The sequence below is a fragment of the Lichenostomus cassidix genome, chromosome 2 (genome assembly GCF_008360975.1).
Source record: "Lichenostomus cassidix isolate B80296 chromosome 2, HeHo_3.0, whole genome shotgun sequence".
Taxonomy (NCBI): domain Eukaryota; kingdom Metazoa; phylum Chordata; class Aves; order Passeriformes; family Meliphagidae; genus Lichenostomus; species Lichenostomus cassidix.
In genome coordinates this window covers 75,270,701-75,295,282 of record NC_139482.1, presented here as the reverse complement: position 1 = coordinate 75,295,282, position 24,582 = coordinate 75,270,701, and the positions used below count along the sequence as shown (strand labels likewise).

Genomic DNA, 24,582 nt, shown 5'->3' with positions numbered 1-24,582 from the left:
TGGAAAATGCATTGTTTTTATTCAGTCTCAACATCATTTTTCCTGCTTCATTGAGCAGGCAGAACTGCAAGACAGGCAGAGGGAAAACTTTGTCCTGCAGTTTAATTAAGTCTCAGTTTTTGGACTGTGAGCGGCAGCAGAAGGCACATTGGACTTAACATTGTCACTCCCGGCTTAGCAGCCAATGCTGCTATGGTGGGAAAGCAGTAGAGCACTTTCTCTACCAGTACCACACAGTATAGGCCCTGAACACCATTTTACCCTGATTTTGAAAGGTGTACATTTGCCCTTTGCTCTGCTGTCCATGGTCTGTTCTTTCCACCTTTATCCTGCCCATATCAGGAAGAAGAAGCCACCTGCATTACCCAAGGCACCAGAGGGCACATCTCACACTTGGTGAAAAGACAGCTTTGCGGGGGGAGCTCCTGCTTTGATGATTTTAGGTGGGGAAAAAGCATGCTGGCATGGGTGTCTGGATGTTTATGAGTATCTCTGCAAATGGGCAGAGTGTAGAGAAATGGAGCAAGTAAGTCTGAGTGGATACCTCAACCTTTAAGAAAGATGAGAGGAGGGAAACAGGTGTGATGACTCCATCAGATAGTCAGCCTTGGGTGCATCTGACCTAAACACCAAAGGATAAAACAGAAATGCTTCCTAGGCTGCTGTTCCCATGCCTGGCCTGGAATGCTTTGTCTCCTGCTCGAGTGCTAAGACATTAAATATCATAAATACTATAGAGGAGAGCTGGCCTACTGGCATCTATTCAATAGGGATATAAACAATCTTTGATTGTTTTCTTTTGCATCATTTTAAATATGTAAATATTAGCTCTGTTCTATGTCTTTTGGAACTAAAATCTGAACAAATATCTTACATATTTTTCCATTGAAAAAGCTGAAGTAAAATGCTGATGTTGAGACAATCAAAGGAAAAGCAAATAAAGTAATCATGCTGACTCTAGAGAAAACTGCAGCACACAGTAAAAGATTTATTGCTTGCTTAGATCATCAGTTGGGACTCACTTGGATTGCCAGCTGGATCTACAAGAGGAAACAGTAAAGTCAAGAATTGGAAGCTTCACTGTACTGCTTTGAAGCTGGTCTGGTGAAGTGCTTATAAAATAAGAGATTATACGGAACAGCTCTGATGCTGCAGAGCTGCTGCATTTTCCTCTTTTGTTTCTCCTCTCCAAGCCTCTGATGTATCAAGGAATGCAGCATCTGCAGAGGTCAGTATATGTATGAAGTCACCTTTTCAAAGGTTTTATGAATTTCATGAGGGCACCAGGCAAAAGTTGCTGGATAAGCATCTCCTTGCTCCTATTTGCATGCTGATGGTCTGACCTGAGCAAAATCAGGTCCTCTCACTTACTTCTGAAATTGGCTCCTCTCTCCTCCTATCTGAGACAGATTTCTGTGCTGTGTTTCCTTCACACTATTTTCAAATTTATTTTCTAAAATAATCTATTTTTACAGATCTGTAGACTTACCATTTCAATGAATGCTGGCAGCAGTCTTTTTAGCCATCATAGATGATTCCCTGCCATTATTTACCACAGACTTTGCTCCAGCTTATTAAAGATGGATGTCACAGAATCACAGAAGGGTGGAGGCGGGTAGGAACCTCTAGAGGTCATCTGGCCCAAACTTCTGCTTAAGCAGGGGCACCTAGAGACACTCGCCCAGGACCAAACCTAAATATTTTCTTAATATCTCCACAGCTCTCACTCCACCACCTCCCTGAGGTAATCTGTGCCAGTGCTTGGTGAACTTCACAGCACAAAATGTTTCCTGTTCCTGATATTCAGAGAAAACCTGTATTTCAGTTTGTGCCCACTGTCTCTTGTCCTGCACTTAGACACCACTGAGAAGAAGTGGTCTCCATCCTTTTTGCACCCTCCTTTTAGGTGCTATTATGTGCACTAAGTGCATTGATATGCACTGTTAAGACTCTCGAGTCTTCTCTTCCCTGGGCTGAACATTCCCAGCTCTGTCAGCCTTTGCTCATAGAAAGAATATTCCAGTTCCTTCATCATCTTCATGGCCCTTTGCTGGACTCCCTCCAGTATGCCCATGTCTTTCTTGTACTGAGAAGCCAAGAATAAGAATACTGTAAAAGTAGAAATATCTGAGATGTTTGCATCTAGTCAGAAGGTGACTGAAACTTCCAAACACAGAGATCCCAAAAAGTGTAGAACTCTCAAAACCCCTGTTTTTTAAACTTTATTAACAAGCCTGAAAACAAACAAACAAACAAACAAAAAAGCAAAGCGCAAAATATATAAGCTCTTTATGCAATAACTATTTAAACATCATAATAGATGTGAATATTTTAGGACAAGAAAGTAAAGTCAATGCTTAAAGACCTGAAGGATAAATTCACATTGAAAGGACTTGGAATCTGACTAGGCTGCAATGGTTAAAATAGTTATCCTTGTGAAAAGGCATGACAGACCTTAAATTAAAAATATTGGGAAGCTTATTTATTATTCTATACTAGTGAGAGAATTTCAAGATCGACTTGGTGTACCAATGTTCAAAATATCAACCAACACACTTCCCTGTGGCATGTAAGTTTTTCTTAGACATAGTTTTAAGTCCTGAGACCTTATAATTCTGTGTCAAGCCCTGAGAGGTTCACCGATTGAGATGATATGATAATGGTTGCAGCCATTAAATCTCTGTTTTAATCTCACAATTGCTTTCTAGAATCCTTGAGAAATCCATTGCTGGAGAAATTTGGAATAAGAGTCCTTGATGAAAAATCAGCAAGACTATTATTTGAGGTAAAATTACAATGTGTGCCTCTGGGATGAGAACTGGTTTTGTAAAATCACATCACCAGGTGGTACAAGTGCTGTGAAGTAAACCAGAAATTATTATGAACTATTATGATTATATTGTTCCTTTCTCTTCACTTTGGCTTCTTAACTGTTCTCAATTAATTTAGAAGCTTTCCCTGCCAAGTTGTTCTTTGCCTTGGATCTGAATGCACAATTCTTGATGTTCAGCATCCACTTCCTTCACAAACAGGCCATTCACTGAAAGCTGTAGTCCATAAACTTCTTGGGTCTACACATCTATTTCAGTTCAATCTCCTGACTGACATTTTATAGCGCAATATGACTGCATATGCCAAGTGAAGATCACTTGCTGTTTTTCACAAGCTTCAGTAAGTTGATGAATTACTGACTGTAAATAAAGGTTACTGGCCTCTCTCAGTTTCAGACTCTGTTTTCAGTTGCTTTTGACTTGCTGGACTTAGGAAAGAGTATTTCATGCTTCAAATGCATCCAGGATTCGATCAAAGAAAATTTATGCATGTCAAATTAATCCCACCAATCTTTTATTTGGGAAGGTCTAATTTTTCTCTAGCACAGTCTTTCTGACTTGTTCCAGAAAGTACTTACCTTTCCTCCATGTTCCTGCCAGTCTTGAGAAAACCCACACAGATCAAAATGTCAGTCTGCATGTGTCCCAGAAATGCAAAGAAGGATTTTTAACGCATGACTCCATCTGTTTCCATTGAACCTGCTGCAGCATCAGAGAGGGCTAACGAGTGACTACACTTACCTCCCCTACTGATCATGTGTGATCTCTTCAGCCTTAAGTATATGGATTTAAGATTAAGGTTAAGACAAATTCACTCTTTTTGGTAGTATCTTCTCTTAGTATCTCCAAGCTGATCACTGGAATCAAGGTACCACAGACCCTGAACTGATACAACTGAGCCACATTTCAGCTGAACTGTGATAACAGTCTGCGTGCATCTAATCCATTGCAAGTGTAAAAAAAAAAAAAAAAAAAAGTATTAATTTAAAATACCATGAAGGGGACTAGCATAACAATTTGTCATTCACATCTTGTTTCCTGGTAAAGGTAAAACAGAGACCATAGCAGTGCTGTGACTGCTAGAAAACAGTTCCTTTTGGAGGACAATTTATAGACAGAAGAAAAATCTTTTTCTGCCTTCTGTTTGAAGAGAAGTCACTTTTCTGTCCAGTTCCCTAAAACCACCCAGTCGCTGAGGAGGAAGACAGGTCATTCAAACCTAGAGAATGGCAGGGCAGTGTATGGGATCATACGGGGGAAAAATTACAGGGTAAGGGAGGTGGAGTGGAGGATGAGATTGCCTGAGGTCATGAAGACAAGTTTAGGAGCCAGAAAATGGAGAAAAGGAGAAGAGCCTGAAAGTGGGGAGAAATGGGATCAGGAAGTAGGAGTTCAGTATCCTGTATCATATCCACCATTGCCTGAAGGTAGGTAGATGGGGATCTTGCATGCATGATAGCTCAGTGCTCACTGAGCCAAATGAGGGTGAAAAGTAGAGAGGATGGTGAGGAAAGAGCAGATGTGTCTGCCAAATATACACCTTGGTATTCACAGAAAATGTTGGATAGAAGCCCAGTTTCTATAGTTCTAGTAAGACGATAAAGTAACTGAAATGAAGAGAAAAAAGCACATCAAGACACTGAGATCACAAATGATGTCTGTCCTCAGCAGAAGAAAGGAAGAGGGTAGAGCAGGACACCAATGAAACTAATGAGACATGGTTCAGGAGTGAAAATACAGAAACTAGCTGTGGGAGAAAGACTGTGGAACAGAAGGCTACTATTAGACTGACAGAGCATAAGAGATGTAACAAAACAGAGGGCTGGTAGGAGGACAGAAAGAGATAGCAAGGTTTCTGAAGCAGAAACTGTGAAGTAGTTCTGCAGGTATCTGAATTAGATATTTTGAATAAATTAGAACTTGGAATAGAGGTTTTAAAAGTGGGGTGGGTGACAGGCATTTCATAAAATGCAAGGGATAGAGTATAGCTAAAATTGCAACACAAACCGACAGGAGGCAACAGTGCAAGAAGTGTGCAAAAACCACCAGAGCAGCTAAAAAGGAGCCAAAATTCCTAATTCTCCACATCTCTTATCTGTACAAAAGTTTCTCTGCAGCATGATACCATACACAGAAAAACAGCTGTCACCTAAGCTGTTATTAAATTAAGAGGCTTGAGGTGTTGGAAGTAGGTGTCCCAGACATTCTATATATGTATACAACTGTAAGATACATCTTGATGTCACAGGGCAGATTTTTTTTTTTCTGAAGAATAAGAAAATTCAAAAAGTGCAGGCACAAAAAAAGTCCGAGGAATTGTAGGATTGAAAAGTCAAACTTACATATTTTAATTCATCTTGTTTATGCTTGTACATGAAGATACGGTTTTCAAGGATTCAGAAGGAAACCTACCATTTTTATTTTCTTGATATTAACATGACAAAGTATTTCCCTGGGAAAACAAAACCTGTTCATAAAAGTTTATTGGCCATTGTGAACTAGTTCAGAAAATAAAAAAGGCTTTTCCTTTGGAAGCACATGCAGGGATTACAGTCTTATCCCCAAGATACTGAGGGCAGGACTGACCTATGACTAGTACATATGGCTTTTTACTTTAAAATCATGGTTTCTTGACTCTGGACTTGATCAAGGAAGTGCACAGTCCCCACAGCTTTCCTGCTTTGAGTGGTCTTTTGGTTCATAAAGCAAAACTTCTGAGTCAAGCAGAGAAGATCTGAAGGACAGTGTTGTGGCTCAGAATATGAAACTCATTGTTAATTAGAGTCATGTGTGGGATTCACATCAGGGAAAAAAAATCCTCTTATACTTTATGCCAGAAGATCATCTCCATGGAAATCTGACAACTTCAGACATGTCAGTGCAAAGCTGTTGAACTTCTCACACACTGTTAGACAGAGCTCACTAGGAAGTACTGCAGGTAATTCAGTCTTGTACTCCCTTTCCGCTTTCTTGTTATTTAGACAGCTCTGTCTATAACATTCATGCTGCATGGACACATAAACCAGCGATTTTTAGGAAGTCCTAAAACCCCTTGTACCTGAAGAGGATCTTTACTAAAAACTTGCACAGTTACAAATTACATACTTTGTAACACACTACAAGACGGCTGGTTTTTTTTTTTCCTCCCAGTCATCTTCAAGCTGTAGTAAACTAAAGGAGTCTGAGAAGAAAATGAGATCAGAGCTGTTTTTACAAGTGCTTTGGGACTTTTAATGGCCAAAAACTACGTAAGACTTCACCTGAGCATGTATGCTGAGCATTTCTTGAAGCACTATGGATAAAATGGGAATACACAAAAGAGATCACCTGAGACACATAAGCTCCAGATTTAACACAGTTTGAAAATTAGGTGCCCTGAGGTAATGTTCCAAAACAGCTGCAAAGCCAGTCACCCTTGCAGGTGTTGAATATCTGAAGCTCCTTTTCTCCTTGTGCTTAATTTCCTATTCATTACTGGTTGTATGCTCTGTGCCATTTCCCTCCAATATCTCTAGCAAATAACTTCCTACAAAACAAACTTTTTAAGACTCCTGATTTGTCCAAAAATTTCATACTAATAACAAAAGAGAAAAATAATATAAGCCTTGCCATTTTCAATTTTCTCCAACAAAATATTTAACAGCTGAATCCAAACTTCATTCTTACCCGTTATCTTCCCCTTCCTGATATGCCTAACATAACAGACCTAAATTTTTTGTCTGATAACATGGATTTAGTTGCTGGAACTAACACTGTTTCCTTTCATGTGAGCTGTTCTAGCTTGCCCTGCTCTCTGGAGTTTTGCCTTCTGTTGCACGCAGTGCTGATTTTATCCCAGCCTTTATTATTTGGCAGACTGTTGACTAAGTTTTTTTTCTGTTACGAACTTTTTAATGGCCAAACAATTCCAGGAAAACATTTCAGAGAAAGTGAATGAATTTGTAGAGACACTACAACTGTTAGTTTTAGTTCTACTCAGTACTACCCAGTAATTTGTATAGGCTGAGCCTTCAAATAGCATGATTTGCTTTTACCCATTTGTTTAGAGGGCAAATTTACTCAGAAGCTGATTGAACTCCTTTGCAAGATGATGAAATGGGTGAAATAATTCTTTAGGTCTATGAGACGATCTAGATTTCAAGCAGTTAACAGAGTACAATTGATTAAGATACATTAAGAACTTGCAAACATGTTCAACTCTTTCAAACTAATTTACACTTTTCTGACTTATGATCATGTTTAATTTTTGGTTTTTTGTGTTTTTTGATTTTTTTAGGGTTTTTTTGGGGGTTTTTTTTTTTTTTTTTTTTAATTTAGAGGATATAAAACTTATGGAATATTGAATACAAAAACATCCGTGTATTGGGTCTGGCTGAGCTGGAGTTCATTTTCCTACAGCATGCCTCAGAGTGCTGTGCTCTGCACTGGTGCCTGGAAAGGTGTTGATAACTCACCAGTGCTTTGGGTACTGCTGAGCAGTGCTGGCACAGCATCAGTGCTGTCTCTCCAATATTCCCCCCATCAAGGGCTGAGGGTGGGCAGGATCCTGAGAGAGGGACACAACTATGCCAGTTAAATTAACCAGAGGGATATTCCATACCACATGATGACAGCCCACATATGAAAGCTAAGGAAAAGAAGAGGAAGGGGCGACATTTGTCATTTACATTGTTTGCCTTCCAGAGAAACCATTACATGTGCTGAAGCCCTGCTTTCTGGGAAATGGCTGAACGTCATTCTCACTTGCTGATGAGAAGTAGAGAATAAACCTTTTTTTCCCCCTTTGCTTATATGTGCACAAAATTTTATTTTTGCTTTAGTAAACTGCCTTATCAAATTGCTTTCCATCCTATTTTCTCTCCTCTATCCAGCTGGGGAGTGATAGAGTGGCTTGGTGGGTATGTGGCGTCCATCTAAAGTAAACCCATCATAGTCCTTTTTGGAACCGGAGCAGGGATGAGACAAAGGCAGTTATACCTATCTATCTATCATCTATCTATCACCCTATCTATCATCTATCTATCTATCTATCTATCTATCTATATCTATCTACCTATACTGAGCATGTATAGATAGAGTAGAATTATTGAGTAGAAGTCTCCCGTGTGGGACAGGTTTGTCAGCTGCACTGCTTGTCTGTCTGTTTTGCTGAGTTTGGGAACACATTAACACAAACAGTGGCTCTGTGCTTTGCCCTTACAAGACAGCCTTGTTATACTGGGGGAGCTGTCTTCTGTGGATGATGAGGGAATACCCCTCCCTCTCCCTGCCCAAGATTGATGTGAATGGGTTTAAAGTGCAGGCTCCCATGGTTATTGCTCATCCTTATTTAAGTCGCTTAATACTGTTAATAATATTATCTAATACCATTGGCACACTGTGGGATTTGTGGAATCTGGTGTCATTCTGGTGTAAGAGAAAACAAACTTTAAGAATGGAGATATTGAAATGTGCCCTGAGGTGACCAGTTCCTGGGTGGCAGGGTGTGTGGAAGGATTTGGGCAGGTTCCTAGGGTGGTTATTACCTCCAGTTACCTGTGACTTTACATCTGAACAGGTTACTAACCCTGGCAAACTGGCCCATCGACTGATGGAAGGGTGCTTTCCCCATATCAGTGAAAACCAACAGCTCCTATCCCTGTGCTGGGGCCTAGCCTGTGTCTGACAAGACATTGTTCAGTACTCTCAGAGGGCTGTATTTTAGGCAGGAACCCAAACTGTGTTTGAGGACACTATGGCTGACTCAAAGCACAGCAGCTACAGTATTTGCACCAGCAGTGAAAACAAAAAAAAAAGTGGAAAAGGCAAGCTACAGGTCCATATCATTGATCTGAAAGGGAGGAAGAAGACAAAGCAGAAGAAGGAGGGCAATCAAGAGAGGAGGGGTCAGATGAGGACGCTGGTCCTTTAACAATGAAATTTGAAGGAGTGAGACAAATCAAACAGGAACCTGGAGTTACCTGTTCCCCGACCTCATTAGAACCTTGAGACTTGCGTAAAGATTATAGCTGCCAGCCAGGTGGTGCTGGGATAACAGTGCTGACAGTCAGCAATTAGAAGGTCATGAAGCCGCAACAGCTGAAATCCCTTGCTAGACGTGGGGAAATTGAAAGAGGAATAAGAAAAGAAGGAGCAATTTCCAATCTCTGGAGACGGCTTCTTTAAAGTGTGAGGGCACAATATCCGTTTAAGGAAGATCATGTGAATTCCCCAGGAAAGTTGATCACTGCAGTTGAAAGTATACTGTACCTGAGAGAATTAGAAGTCCTGGAAGTCATCCATAGTAAACTAAAAAGGGATAAAGTCCCTAAAAATCCAGGGGATGCCCCTTGCACAAAGGCCATGTGGAGGAAGGTGGCTCAAAGTGCCCAAGAAGCACCATCATATAATGAGTTATCAGAGAACAAAAGAGGCTGTTCTCTATTTACTGATGGACCTTACTGCATGGTAGGAAACCATCGGAGCTGGAAAGCTGCTGTGTGGAGTCCTACACAACAACTACTGAAGGAAAAGGAGAGTCAAGCCAATTTGCAGAAGTGAAAGCCATCCAACTAGCCCTAGAGAGTCCCGAATGAGAAAAGTTCCCCCTACTGTATCTCTTCACTGACTCCTGGATGGTGGCTAATGCCCTGTGGGAGTGGCTGCAGGAGTGGAAGAGGATCAGTTGGCAGCCCAGGGATAAACCCGCCTGGGCTGCTGCACTGGGGCAGGACATCGCTGCAGGGCTAGAAAACACGACTCTGAACGTACATATGCCCAAAAGTCATGCCATCGAAGAACACCAGAACATTCTGGGACATAGTTCATGTTTTCCTGTGGCCATGAACCAGATGAATCAGCTCATAAATGTGATCCTGGGAACACTTCTGCAGTTTGTTGGTGTAAGGGTCAGCAAGTAGAGCAGTGAGAGTAAAATACACAGGTATTAACTGTAGATGGGCATTTGGACACTCAAGTAGTGATTTCAGCATTAAAGAACATAGACATAGAAATTTTCAAATGGCTTAGGATTCAATATTCCAGTGAACACAGTATATGGATAAACCATCATGAAACAATTATTTTTCCTGTGTAGCTGCAAATGCAGAACCAGTAAAAAAACACTCGAGTCTCCTAGGAGGGTTTGTGAAGCAAAAAACTCTCGCTGAGGAATGTTTATACATGCAAATGATTTCCCTGTCATATGAAAAACTGCTCAAAAATATGATTAAAGGCTTTCTATCTTGTTGCAAGAGAGTATGATTTTCAATAGAATATTGACTTCACTGGGGCTATTTTCATAGGCTACCACCAGAGAAAAAGATTCTCACTTCAGTCTTTCTTAGTGAAGGTTTTGATCCTTTGTCAGGGAAGGAATGTGTCACAGACTCAGGAACAAGTAAATTTCTGTGTTAAAAAAATGATGATTCTATTTAAAAAGAAGTTAAACAAACAACAATAATAATAATTTATGCAAAAATTAACAGTGACTTGATAAAGCAGGAGATAAAGAGTCACTGTTGTCTATTCAATTTTTGCATATGATTACAATGTTTATTATACATTTTGAGAATAGACGAGCTGAGCCAAAATACACATAATAGATAAACATGGATTAAAAAAAGTTCAAATTCAATTTGTAATCAAATATGCATGAATGTGTATGCACTTGGTAGACACTTAGTGACATTTGCCTGTTCTGTCACAGTCCCATTTGAAAAACATTGATATTTAAAGATTGATGACATACATTGTGTCTGCAATATTTCTTATGAAAATCTGGGGATAAAAATGTTTCTGGAAGTCAGGTAGGGCCAACACAAAATGGTACTGGGAGTATGCCTAATGACTTTCTATATCTCAGATCATGTCTAAGCTCTGAGGAGCTTCTTTATTGGTACATGACTTTGGTTTGCTTTAATCTTTCTAATGTTGCTGTAAATAGGTCATCAAAGTCAATGTATTATATTTGTATACCAGCTTCGCCCTCCTTTTTATTTCATGAAAATAAGCTTTAACAATAAATGAGAGGCTTGCCTGGCAGGAGTTTCCTTGTGCTGAACACAGCCATGTTGGTCAGCAATCAGGTCCCCTCAGCCTCACCCAAGACATGTGAAAATTATTTATCAGAGCATTTGTTTTTTTGGCAGATGTAGGGAGTAAGTGGTTCTTGTGAAAGGGGCAGTGCTTGCCCTCATCCATTGAGGCCTTACTCAGACAGACATAGCATGTACAACCTCCTTTTTCACTATTGTACTTCAGAGACATTTTTGTGGAAGACCCAGGGTAGAGGACCAGACCTAAGAACATCTTGTCTCAAACATTCTGAGCACTGCTACAGGAAAAGTGCTATCAGAGGAGAGAATCCTGCAGAGGTGGGGCAGGGCTGTTCTGAGCCAGCTCCCTGCTCCACCTTGAGATTCATTCTGAGCTTCCCCATGCCAACTCATTTCCTGGAGAAGGGCAGGCTGTGCATATGCGAACAAAACAGTGTGAAAAAGCTTACATAATAAGAGGTGTGCACCAGGTTAGCTGTAAAAGGACACAGATTGGGCCCTCTTGCTCTCTGTTTTCCTGTCTTTTGCTCTCATTGTTTACCCCAGCTCTGGACCATCCATACTGGCAGGACGAATGAGGAACCTAAGGATTGGTGATATTCTTTGTTCTCTCTCTCTTATCTGTCTTGTTTTATTCCCTTGCTTTGCCTGGGCAAAATGTGGCTATCCTATTCTAGCCCATACTCCATATTGAAATTTGTTACGGGAGTGGGGAGTTTGTGCAGGTGTGTTGTGGCTTGTGAGCCAGCACATTTTAAAGTGTTTGTTGTGGAGATTGAGAACTTATTGAAGTATATCATACTTATATGATACACTTCATATAAGTGTATACATACATACATACATATCAAAATTAAGGGCATCCATTCTTGTGGAAGTACACTGCAAAAATTTAATGGGTTGTTAGCCAACACTTTGTGGGTCAGAGTTATGGCAACTGTAAAATAAAAGTCTGAGAGTTCCCTGACACTTGTCTTTATTCAGGCTGAGGAGAATTTATTGCAAACATCACGTCCTCTGCCAGAGGGTTGTGACACCCAGATGTCACGTTGTCCCTTAGTCATAACACACTATCTCTGAAGTCATGTTAGCGTGTTGTAAAGTACATGATCAGTATGATAAGAAGCTGTGAGCACTTAATGTATTTTTCCAGATAATTCACCCAAATGAGTATCTCTTTCCAATATTTTTCAGAGCATCAGATATCTGTCACAGTGACAGACTTGGTATATTTTATATCTTCCTACTAAGTTCTTTGCCAGTGCATCCAACTTTCAGCAGCACCTTGGGTTGTCAGAGAGTTAGTGAAGGAGGAAAAGCTCTCTTACCTAACTGAGCTGCTGCCAGCATCAAGGTCTTGTGCTGTCACTGCACCTATAATGGTCCCCACGGGTGTATCCTCATAGACTTCCATCGTGTACAAGGGCTTGCTGAACACAGGAGGTTCATCCATGTCCAACACATTTATCTTCACAGTGGCAGTATCTTTGAATGGACCCACTGAGTGAAATCGATGGTCAAGATGGAGATTGGAGGCCTCCACCTTAAAGGTGTATGCCTTTTTCGTTTCAAAGTCTAATGGCTGTAGAAAGAACAGAGGCAAAACATCAGATTTGACTTAAAATTAGACATTGCAAAATCATTTTGGTTGAATTAATCTGTCAAAACTTAAGATGTCTTTAGTGTAAAACTCATCTCCTAAGCTAATCAATCATTTAAGTTTGTTTTGAAGTTCATCTCATGCTAAGGTGGTTTCTGAAATAGGCCAGATGAATCATAGTCAGGAAATTACTGCTTCTCCACATCAAAAAAATCAGGATGACTGGCATAGATGTAAACAGTTACACTGTAAATGTCTGAAGTTAAATGAGTGAGATTCATCTCTTGCAAATGAGCTGAGTGCAGGTTAGTCAGAGATTTGCATTCACAACTCCCATGCACAGGCAATCAGCTGTCTCTAGCTGATCCAGCTCCTTAAATAGAAGATTTCTCTTTTTTTTTTTTTTTTTTTGGAAGGAAAAGCTTTCAGAAGACCATGACAGTGATGGAGATGAGCCCAAATGAAAACTCTGATATATACCAATGGGTCAAACCAAACTTCAGGTATGATTTGGAATGTAAATTATACCTTCATCTGAACTAAGCTTTTCCTGTAAAATGTCTATCTGAGCAGTGAACTGCTATTCATGCCATATGTTTGAGGTGTGTGTATTTTGCAAAATGCAGACTTTGGCTCTGTCTTATGATCCTAGGTGCAATTCATAAGGTCCCGAAGATGACAGAGTAGCTTTTGTGTGGTTATCTGGGGTTTTAAAAGAATGTATCCTGCTATCAGGCTGTTTTGATGTGGGTTTCTGTCAATGCATATCAATTTAGTGCCTTTACTTCTAGAAAAGTAATCATCTAAAAACCCTTAATGCAGCCTTATTTAGTTGAAAATATGCAAAAGCTTTATTTTCATTTAAAGGGTTTATCTGCATTGGCTTTCATGTTGTTTTTAATGTTTCTAACAAAGCCTTTTCTTGATGTCTGGGTAACACTGGCACCTAGTGGTTTCTGCCTACAATTGTCAAGCTGGAAATTTTCTGTGGGAAAGAATATGCTATCTGGAAAAAAGAACAGGTTAACATGTGTATGAATAAGAGTATTTCAATGCCTGTGTTTTTTCCCCAGTGTTTTCAGTCTGTTTTCACAGCCAGGATAGATTTAAATTCTTCCATTTTCTGTCCTTATCACAACAGGACATAATTGGCCAGATGACAGACTGGTGCAGATTGAAGTAGCTCCATTAAAGTCAATTGAGTTACCCTGACCTGCATGAACTGAACAGCTACCATAATAATTATAAATCCTTGTGAAAGACTTCATAATTTTAGTAGTCTAGATGTTCAGTCATTTTTTTGAGCTGGGGACTTAAAATTAGCTATCTAAATCTAAATGCCATGGAATTAATCAGGCTGGAAAGTAATCCACTACCACACTCAACCATTCTCCTACAGAAAAAAATCCCAGAAAAGTCAGTATGAGCAGCACCTTCATGTCTGGACTGACATAAAGAAGAAAAGACTAAGCCTGAGAAGAAACAGAGAAAGATAAATCTGATAGATCCCATGCCGCAGTGGGATCTAGTGAAGATGTTGCCTTCACTAAAAATAGACACATTGCTCCATTATCCAAATCCAGTGTTTTCATTTTCTATACTACTCAGGCACACTGTTATGCATTGCCAAAAAAAAATTGCCCTGAAAAACAAACCCCCAATTCTTCTCCAGATATTTATATAAATTGCTAACATATTTTCAAAAATATAATAAGAGGAGAAATCTGAAGTTTAAGGACTTAGTCTGGAGAGGAAAAAGTCAGGGATTAAGCTAGAGCTAAATGATTAAGTCACAGAAAGCAAGAAATCTAAGCCCCCACATAGATAGTAATTCTGAGTAATACCTTGTATCACTTTCATACCACCTAAATTGCATTAAAACTGTTCAGATTGGCTCCTGTAATACATCAGCATATTTGCAGAGAGAGGTATTAATGGCAAGAGCCATAATTCATTCAGGCCTTGCAGTCTGTCTTTCACCAAATCACTCTTCAAGGAAGTTATACCAGATCATGGTGCATGGCCAGTGCCCAGTCACACCATTTCATAATGGAAGTGGAACAGAAAGCAGTAAGATTTCAAGCAATTCTGTCTACTGGTATGTTCACACTGATATATTTCACTGCATTGGTACCCAGGAAACAGATAAAGTGGCTGCATTACTTCTCTACCTCCCAGAATTATGGGAAAATACTATTTTTGAAGAGACAGTGTGAACCCAAGAAGGGATAATACTTTTCCACTGTATCCTCAAAGCAATTCATCCTATCTGTCCTTCTAAGTGTCTGATGATAAACATAGTTAGAGGTTAAGCAATATGAGGCCAATGCAAAGCACAAATGGCGGTCAAAATAAGAAGAGACAGGCTGAAAGTGATGAGCCATCGTGACAGAAAGAAATCAGTGTCAGACTTCCACACAATAGCAGAATTCAGCCTTTAGCCTAAGCAAGGTTGAGCTGCAACTGAAATGTATGGATAAATGGTAAATTTTGCAAGTGGTAAGCCTTGGATAAATTTCAAATAGAAAAAAAAAAAATTATACAACATATATCCTGCAACAAGAGTATGGTTTTACTGCCTTGTGTGCATGTGGAGCCCATGCTACAATCTCCTGATCAGTTCTGTTTTTCCCCAGCTCAAACAGTTGAGCCATATAGACACCACTTACAGTTTCAAGTTTTGGCATTTGTGTGAATTGTGCAGAATCTGCCTGAAAACAGTAGAATTCAATGTCTGCATTGATCTCAGGCAAAACCATTTGGATTTTTTGCTTTTTGGTTTAAAACATGTTATAAAAACATTTTATTTTATTTCTCTTTTTTAGTAGATATCAGTAAAATCTGTCAAGGAAATGAGTGGTGCACACAATATTCTAACTGTATTAAAAAAAAAGAACCCAAAACAACAAAACAAATGAAGCCCATCACTGTGTTTTGCTGTTATATAAGAAATGTCTGAGAATGCTCAGTCTCATTCTCATTTCTAACCTGGAATGCTGCTAAGGATGCAAGCATAGTAGAATGTTTGAATTGTACAAAAAACACCCAAATCAACCCTGGGGGAAACTGGGGAAATGTCTTTCAATTAAGTAGACTTTAATGGAATAACTTCATACATTTTTTTAAATAACAAAGAGAAATGTTTATTTCTCCTATAAAAGTAATTACCTGCATGATGTAAGTTTGAATAAGGCTTTTATTTTGCAGAAGTTGCTATTCTTTTCCACAGTATACTGAATTTTTGGCTCATATTAAGGTGATGTCTTATTAACAGTGAATTATTCAACAACTGGAGGAGTATTTCTAATTGATATTCTTAGTACCAGTGACAGAAATTTGGCCCCCTCAAATTGTCCTCATCTGCTTTCTCCTATGCTGAGGTTACAAGCTGCTCTGTATAGTTGCCTAGTGAAGTGCTATCAGCATATACACACCTGTGCACAGCAAAGCCATTCCAGAAATCCCCAAATCAAATAACACACACTGACAAATCACTTTACCTTGCAACTCTCTAAGTACCATGAATGGACTTATTTAGTATACTAGGAGAGCACAAAACCAGCTCTGTATTAGAAATAAACATAATTTGAAACATTACTGTTTTTCATATTCAAGGCAGAAGTTAAGAAATGCTGCTATATGGATGCATCTATATCTAATTGTATATTAGATATAGATTAGATTGTATATAGATATTATATATATCTATATATAATTGTATATTAGATAGACAGAGAGAAAGAGAGAGACAGAGAATTAAAGAACTGAAAGAAAAAGAAATGGTCTGAAAAATACAATGAATTTGCATGATAAGCGCAACAAGGGTGGGAAAAAAAAAACCTGCCCGGTCAGTTTGTTCTGCTTCACAAAGAGGCAGGACTGGAAACTCCAGGAATTTCTGCTTTTTATCCACACATTAGAAATACAAGAGTATTGTTTCTGATAGAGTCTGCCACCTAAAAGGATGGAAAACTCGTATTTTGGGGTGAGACTGTTAAGTCCCAGGACATATGGATAGTTACGGATAATAGGACTGGGTTGAGAGTAGATGCATATTTACTTAGGCTTGACTTCATACTAGCATTGTGCAGTTGCAGAATAACTCTGGGTCACATGTGTGACCTCAAAAGCCACCAACATTTGCCCCTTCAAATGGGTTGAACATCTACACATTTTGTGAAATATTGGCATAAGACAATTTGCTGTGCATTGACATCATTTCTGTACGTGCAGTTATGTTTCAGTAACAGCACTTCTGAGCCAGATTTTAAATAGTATAAGGAAATAACTGGTACTATAGAGCAGGTTCATTAAAATAAGCTCTAGATCAACCAGGAGCATTCATTAATTAGAGCTGAGAATGCACAGGAGAAAATGAGATCTGTAGGCCAAATTTACAGCAAGTGCCGTAGCTTTGACTAGATCTGAAGTGAGTATTTAAAAATTTGATGGGAAATGGGCAAAATATATGTATGTTCTGTGTCTGGAGAAGGGGAGAAGCCAACCAGTGTCAGGGGCTCTGCTGTTCGCTACTCTCAAGCATCTCACCTAGTTCTGAAGGTGCCTTTCCCTGTTCCAGGAGAAAACCCAACCAAACAGTTCTGTCCACAAAGACTGGACATCTCCTCTTCCTCACTTTTCCTGTTTTTTGTGATTTTTATCTGCACAGAGCTCACCACTTTCTGCCTGTACTGAAGGACTTAATATTGCCTGTTCTTCCTGCTCCAAATGCACAACCACTATTCCTACTCCCACAAACTCATGAATTATGATTACAGACAGTGCCTGTGCTCACACTTGCTGAGGAAATTCACTGCCTTTGGAGGAAGAAGGGGTGGGGTGGGGTGTGAAGAGCAGTCTGTACTGTTTTGGTAGTAAAAGCAAGGAGTAGCTTTAATGCAGTTCTCACTGAAAGATGCCATAAGTCTGACTTACGCTCACTGTTATGTGGTTAGTCTGTGATAATTTTTTTCTCTCAAAATAAAAAATAAAGGAAAATAGAATTCCTAAAAAAAGGGGGAAAGCCTAGTTTAGGGAGAGGTATTCCCAGACTGCTCTTAAGTTATAGCAATGTTCCAGAGCTACATATATGTGCTGTCCATGGCAAGACAACCTAGCTTAACTGGCAGTCAAAACACTACTTGCTGACTGCATTGAAAGGCTTCTAAAAAGTGGCTCCTGAGGTCAAAAGGAAGCACAAAGTCCTAATACTTCTCTGCAGCTACTGGTTCTGTTCATTGTCCCCCCATTTCTGCTATTTTATTATCACTAAAGTTACTGTTTGTCATTGGGCAACACTATGACATGTTGTTGGGATTTCACGGCCACAACTTTGTCATCTTATCAGTTAGTTTTAGTAGTGGTGCACAACTTAAAAAAAAAAAAAACAAGATGTGGTTGTTCCCTGAGCTTCCATGGAATCATGTGGAGAAATTCACCCAGTATAGTGGAGCATATGTAGGATCATACCAGGTGATGTCTAGAAATGGTTGTTTTCCCAGGTTTCAATGAGACATTGCAATTTAGTAATCACAATTACTGAAGTGATGTCTTCAAGCAGAACAAGTTCAGTGTTTGAGCCCTACTCAGTTTCTGGATTAGCACGTGCAGAGCCAATTAAAAGGCTTCTGCACAAAATGGGCTTATCGTGTAAACTCATCCTTGGTTTAATAAATTTAGTGCCAATTCTCCAGCAAAGATTAGAACATTCTATTTTCCTTTACTGTTGTTTCTGGTCATTAAAGATTTAAAAATCAATCCTTTGCCTGGACTGGCACATCTGAGGCCACTATGCTCTGGTGTGAAGGAAATGGTCACTTCTGTCACTGTGTTTCTTATTGCTTACCCACACTGTAGTTTGCTGAATATTCAGGTAGGATAACAGATGCTATATAAATATCAAATGCAATAAACACTGCATTGAACAGCACCAGAAAATGGAGGAAATTTTATTCTATTCCTAACATAGTAATATTTCTTACTTTTACAGAGAACTGTATACAGCACTATCCCTAAGCCAGATTTTTCCCCCTTTTTTGGTGGATACTATTTTGCTTTATTTTTTATTTTGAGAGAAAAAAAAATAGTACAGGACTAACCACACAGTGGTGCTAAATGGCATTTGGATGATTTATTTAGCAGAATATATGAAAAGATACTTCATTTTTAATATATGTAATTAGCAAAAGAGTAGTAGTAATCAGACTTATACTGGGTAACAGCACAAAAATAAATGAGCAAACAAAACAGATTATTTAAGATCTGCAACTTGTCCAGCTGTAGCTGTTCTTCCTCATTTAGCATCCTAGAAGCTGAGAATGTCCTTTTTGCATCCATTGACACACTTAGTGTGCTAAAAGGAACAGTTTAGCCTGGGCAATTTTTTTCTCCTCAACTGTATTTTCCACCAAAAATAAAGGCAGTCCAGGAAGGCTTCATTTTTGTCAATTTTGATATAGAAATCTCTTTGTTTTTTTTTTTTTTTGCATAACAACAGAACAAAAAAGCATCTATGCAGTGACAGACAGTTTCTGCCTGAAAAAAAACTTAGGGAAAATAACAGCAAATTTTATAAATGGTTTTGGAATGGCTTAGCAATGAATTACTGCAGCACTTACAGCATACGAATATGCTCTAATGGAGAAGAAAGTGCAAATCTGTTTTTAAAGCATATAGCACTTTTTATTAGTGACTTTCACTAAGTTCAGTCGTTTATAATTCATAATTGAATGTGTCAGTCCTATTCATTCACCCATTTTCATTTAAAAAAAGGCTTCAATGCATACTTTACTTAAATATTTGTATAATCCCAAAAGGTCAAATCAGTGTTTTGAACATCATGGAATGTAAAATTGCTTCTCTGCAGGCAAATGAATACTGCTGTTGTAAGCTTGTACTGTATAGGTAGCATGCATTTTAATAGGTATCTACAGAATTTTGAACACCCAGCAATTCTGTATATCAGAAAGCTGCAACCCATGAAAACACACTTGTATTACTACAAGTGTAGAAGATGTAAAAAGACAACTAAGTGAACAATATCTTAAAGAATCCTGACTGTTCTTGTTTAACCTGGGATCTAGCAAAGAACCTAAGTGGATTGATTTTGCATGATTCCAAATTTCTGAAAACACTTGGATGATTTAAAATTTTTTGAAAGGGATCTTTTCCCTTCCCAACTGAGAAAATTTATGTGAAAGACAATGTGTAGGGTCAGTATAAAAGCATTCTTTGCTGGAGGCCCTGCGTGTTTGGTTCATCTTCTTTCCACACTTTTGCATAGAACAAAGCTGGTATTTCCTGATCTTCACATTCTCTGACTGTGCCCTCTCACTACAATGAAGAAGATTAGGAAGGTATTAGGATTATATCTTTCCCCTCTCCCATGTTCAGAGACAGTGATCTGTCATTTACGTTTGGCAACACTGACTAAAATTCTGTTGTTGTAGAAGTTCCCTAGTTCAGATTATGCCCATTCTTGTGTCTGAAAAGACTAAATAAATGTTGCAATATACAATGACCAACTCTAAAGTATCTGGATATAGACTTGGTTGTTTCAATTTTATTTTTTCTTTTCCCTCTTTAATTTTCTTTCTGCATGCCCTAATGACATCCTCAAACATTTCCTGAGTTGCATGCCCATTTTTCCAAAGATGGAGCACCCCTTTTTTTCCCATCAGTTGCTTCAGAAGCTCCAGACAGGTTTTCCCTGCTAGCTAGTCTTTTGCCACATAGGGACAGCCTGCACTTGCACCTTCAAGATTTTTTTCTTGAAATATGTCTGTCCTTCCTGGACCCCTTTGTTTTATGGGCTGTTTCCCAAGGTACTCTCTGATCAGCATCCTGAATAGGCTGAAGTTTGCCTTCCAGATGTCCAGTGCAAAAGTATTGTTGATGCCAATCCTTGTTTCACTGAACATTGAAATCTCTATTATTTCAGGGTCACTGTACCCCAGGTGGCCTCTGACCACCACATCTCCTACCAGCCCTTCTCTGTTTGTAAACAGAAGGTCTAGCAGAGCCCCACCCCTGGCTGGTGACCTTGAAACATCCTCCAGATGCTTATAGAATAATGTAATGACCTCTTAATCCTGGTTGGGTGGTCTATGACAGACTCCCACCAGGATGTCATCCTTGTTGGCCTTCCCCCTGGTCCTTACCCAGTGGACAGATCCACCCCTCCTCCTGTCCTTCCTCACCTGTCCCATTTGTAGCCACCCATTGCAGCACCCCAGTCATGTGAGTCATCCCACCACATTTCCCTGATGGTGACTGTGTCATAGCTTTCCTTCTCTACCATGCCTTCCAGCTCCTCTTGTTTGTTGCCCATGCTGGGTGATTGGTGTACCTGCACTCCAGCTGGGCTGATTTCACCCCTGACTCTGGCTTACACCCCTTAGGCTCATCTCTCGAGATCCTGGTTTCAACCCCTTCCCCCTTCAAACCTAGTTTAAAGCCCTCTCAATCAGCCCTGCCAACTCATGGGCTAGAATTATTGTTCCCTTGTTAGATAGATGGAGACCATTTGACTCTAGCAGGCCTGGTGATGTAAAAGTTGCCCCATGACCAAAACAAACAAACTTGTGCTGATGGCACCAGGTCTAAACCCCTTATAGATGATATGGGCTTTCCTGTTCCTTTCATCATTATTCCCTGCTGCTGAAGGAACTGAGGAGAACACTGCCTCTACTCCTGCCCCATCAACCAGTCGACCCAGAGACTTGAAGCCCGTTTTAATTACTCTGGTACTCTTGTTATCAACACCATCACTGCCAGCCTGGACAGCCAGCAGTAGGTAATATATACACTTAACCACAGGTGTGGAAAATTCTATTATTGTGTATAGAAACAAGCAGCATAGATGAGGCTTAGGACTAATGTGAGGAGATCTGAATTCTATCAAAAACCTGCTCTTGATGATAAAATATTAATTTTTCAATGGCTCCCACCCTGCAATTTCTGCCTGGAATTGCATATGGAGGGGCATGCAGCTGCTCTGCCTGACAGCTCCAGATGGACCCATTTTTGAGTCATCTGCATAAAGGGAAAAAGGTGATCAGAAGGTGTTTAAAAATGAAACCAAATCTACGAATTCCCTTTAGGAGGAAACAGCACACTCAAGCTTTTAGTCAGAACAGAAGGAGGGGGTTAAAAAGGACAAAGAGTTGGTATTATTTCCTGTGAGTTTAGTGGCTTCCATTTATGTCATTAAAACTAGAAGAGTCAGTGACTTGACATCATCTTGTCCTTTAATGCACCCATGGATAATTTGCTACTTCCCAGGTCAGGAGGTTGAAGCCAGGACTTCCATTATTAGAACGAATATGATGCAAATATAGATCTATGGTCAGAGCTGAGGGAAGTTAAGTATCTACACTCTAAATTTTGTTGGAATTAAGGTTTCACTTTTCCTAAAGTTTATCATAATATACATGTCCAGAACTCTTTCCTTCCCAGACCCCTGTGAAGTGTTCACAACTGTGGATTCAAATAGAGATATAAACTATTTATGTACCACTACTACTGAGGTAAAATTACACAACCTGTATGGTTGTGTAATGTATTACAAAATTTCATTCTCTTACCATTTCTCACTTGAATCACAGGCACACTCACTCATTGGTGCCACATACCTTTTTCAGTTTAATGACTCCTTCCTGTGTGTACTCATCTGTTGTGATGTCAAACAAGTTTCCACCATCTCCTGGAACTATGTTGTACTCAATTTCTGCATTTTTCCCAAAATCAGGATCCACAGCTCTGATCCGTCCAATAGCAGAACCAACGTGAGAGGACTCAGGTACTTTTAAATGGAAGATACCTGTGACAAAGTGGTAGACAGTCATTCTTCAGATTTCTTGGTAATTAACACAGGATTTCTGATTAAAATCATGGACTCTGTGCAAAATAAAAATATTTAAATAATCTAATTAAAATTAGGTGATCAAAACAACAAAGGTTTTAAAAATATATGAACGTTTTACCCATTGATTTGCCCTAGATTCTGGATTTTGTCCATTGAAACAGTAAAGGCCTTAGTACCTATGTTTCTTGAGATATCTATCTATATTTCAATCTTTAATTTTTCACATGTGGTTGATTCTCTTTTGAATTAAACTGTACTTAGAGACAGTACATGTTTATAAGCATTTTCCTCCTTTTTCTGATTTTTTTGTAGAAAATAAATTTATGACTTTCATAGTAGCTGAAAAGAAAGATACAGTGGGAAAGGTTTTTACCCATTTCTTTAAAATTCAGTATTATAAATATATATACAACTCTTTATAGAAGGAAGATACAGTCTTGTTTATACATGAGCCACCAGAGGGTGCTCTTACTAAAATTTCCGAGCTAAACAACTTTTAGCTTAGAACATTTTTACTTTCAGATGATTTACTACAAGTAGTAATAAAAAATTAAAAACAAACCACCAAAAAATTACACACCTTTAAAATAAGTATTGCTACTGACATGTGAGGAGAAAATGGTTTCATTCAGGGGAACAGCTATGTTGAAAAATGCTAAACATAATTGTTAATAGAGCTAAAAGAAAAAGTCCAAAGTACTTTGAGGCAGCCTTGATTTTAGCAACAGCAGTATCAGCAGGCCTGGGTTTGTAACATGGTTCCCTGACCTATTTCACTGCTCCTGAAGTGCTCCATCCCCTGTTTAGCTGCACCTCTCAAGATGCTCCTTTGCACAGCCGCCAGTGAACACTACCATGATCAGTATCCACAAAGGGCAGGCAGCACTTGCCTTTCTTCATGCCGCAGCCTTTGCTGTTAAAACTGCCAGCAACTTTTGGAGCTGTTTTTTAGCCCAGGATATTTGATTCACCTCATCCTGTCTCTCAAAAAAGCTAGCTCCATTATTTTGTTTTCCTGGGTCCATTTTGTTTCCGTGGGTCAGTGTACTGCAGCTCTCACAGAGCAGCTCCTTCAGCAAACATTGGCAGTGGCCTGCTGAGCTCTGCTACATGTGAGCATGCAGGAGGAAATTTGCACCTCTTTTTCAATAGTATAACAGGACAGGCAACTGTGACTATCGGGAGGCACATTAGGGGGATGTCTCAGAGATTTCCACCCAGCAGTGGTTCAGGCACACATCACAAAATGAGGCTCTGAGAGGCTGTATATTATATAACAGCAGGATAGATGACTTTCACATTCAGCCGCTGAATTAAACAGCAGACATTGTTCCCTGTAGTTATCTCCTTACAATGCATGCTGTGTCAGCTTTTTCAGCTTTACGATATTTTCAGGTGAGGAACAAAATGACATTAGCTCTGCTGGATTAGGAACAAGCTTACTCTTTTGTGAGCTAGTCATTTGGGCTATGGTACCTATATGATTGCCTGTTTGATTGCCTCTGAGAAAATCTCTTTTGTTTGCTTCCCCCCTCTGCCCATCAGCATGCAAAGTATACCTGAAGGTAAAATTTGCTTTTTTTGTTAGAGAAAATCATCATAACTAAAGTCAGCTTGTGTCAGCATTCTTTTCTGGACATCATCATGTAGAGCTTTGTATTACCCATTGACTGAGCTACTAAAGATTGAGCAATTATCATTTCACTATTTTCTTTTTTTTTCCAAGGGAAAATACTAAAGGATGTTGTACTTCTTAGTGTTGTTCTAACAGCAGGAAAGGAGTGCAATGACCCAAAGTGGTATCATGACAAGGTAGTCTCAGCTATTTCTTACCTGTACTCAGTGACTGAGCAAAGAATCAAATTTTGACATTGTATCCATGGTAGAATCATAAAACCTCCTGTTATTTAATGTCACTTACAAACACCTATATTACTGGGTCTCTGGTGTGCAAATTATGCAGAAAAGAGACAGAAAAGGCTTTTGCCTACACTTGAATCTTATATTATGTTTCCACAGCATAGTTCCAGCCCTGATATCCAGGTCTTTCATAGGCATTTGCATCAAATAACAAAATCATTGCTGCAACGTTTGCTGTTTACATCCAAAATTTTAGTGAGCATGATATGTAAGAGCATATGATAATAGATTTTTCCATCTCCGCCAAATTGATCTGTTTTTAGTGATATGAAGATCACTCAGATTCGTTAAAACAAACCAAATATTTGCCTATAAAATATTGTACCTGGC

The 24,582-nt window shown here is 39.2% G+C and overlaps 1 protein-coding gene across 1 annotated transcript in view; it reads right to left on the bottom strand.

Moving 5' to 3' along the window:
* CDH12 (cadherin 12) overlaps positions 1 to 24,582 on the bottom strand; it is a 335,414-nt gene that overhangs the window by 29,390 nt on the left and 281,442 nt on the right. Inside the window, exons 7-8 of the mRNA XM_085052104.1 lie at positions 22,100 to 22,287; positions 12,196 to 12,449 (exon numbers count right to left, since the gene is read on the bottom strand). Coding sequence (XP_084908230.1) covers positions 12,196 to 12,449; positions 22,100 to 22,287 — 442 coding nt within the window. The remainder of the gene's footprint in view (positions 1 to 12,195; positions 12,450 to 22,099; positions 22,288 to 24,582) is intronic.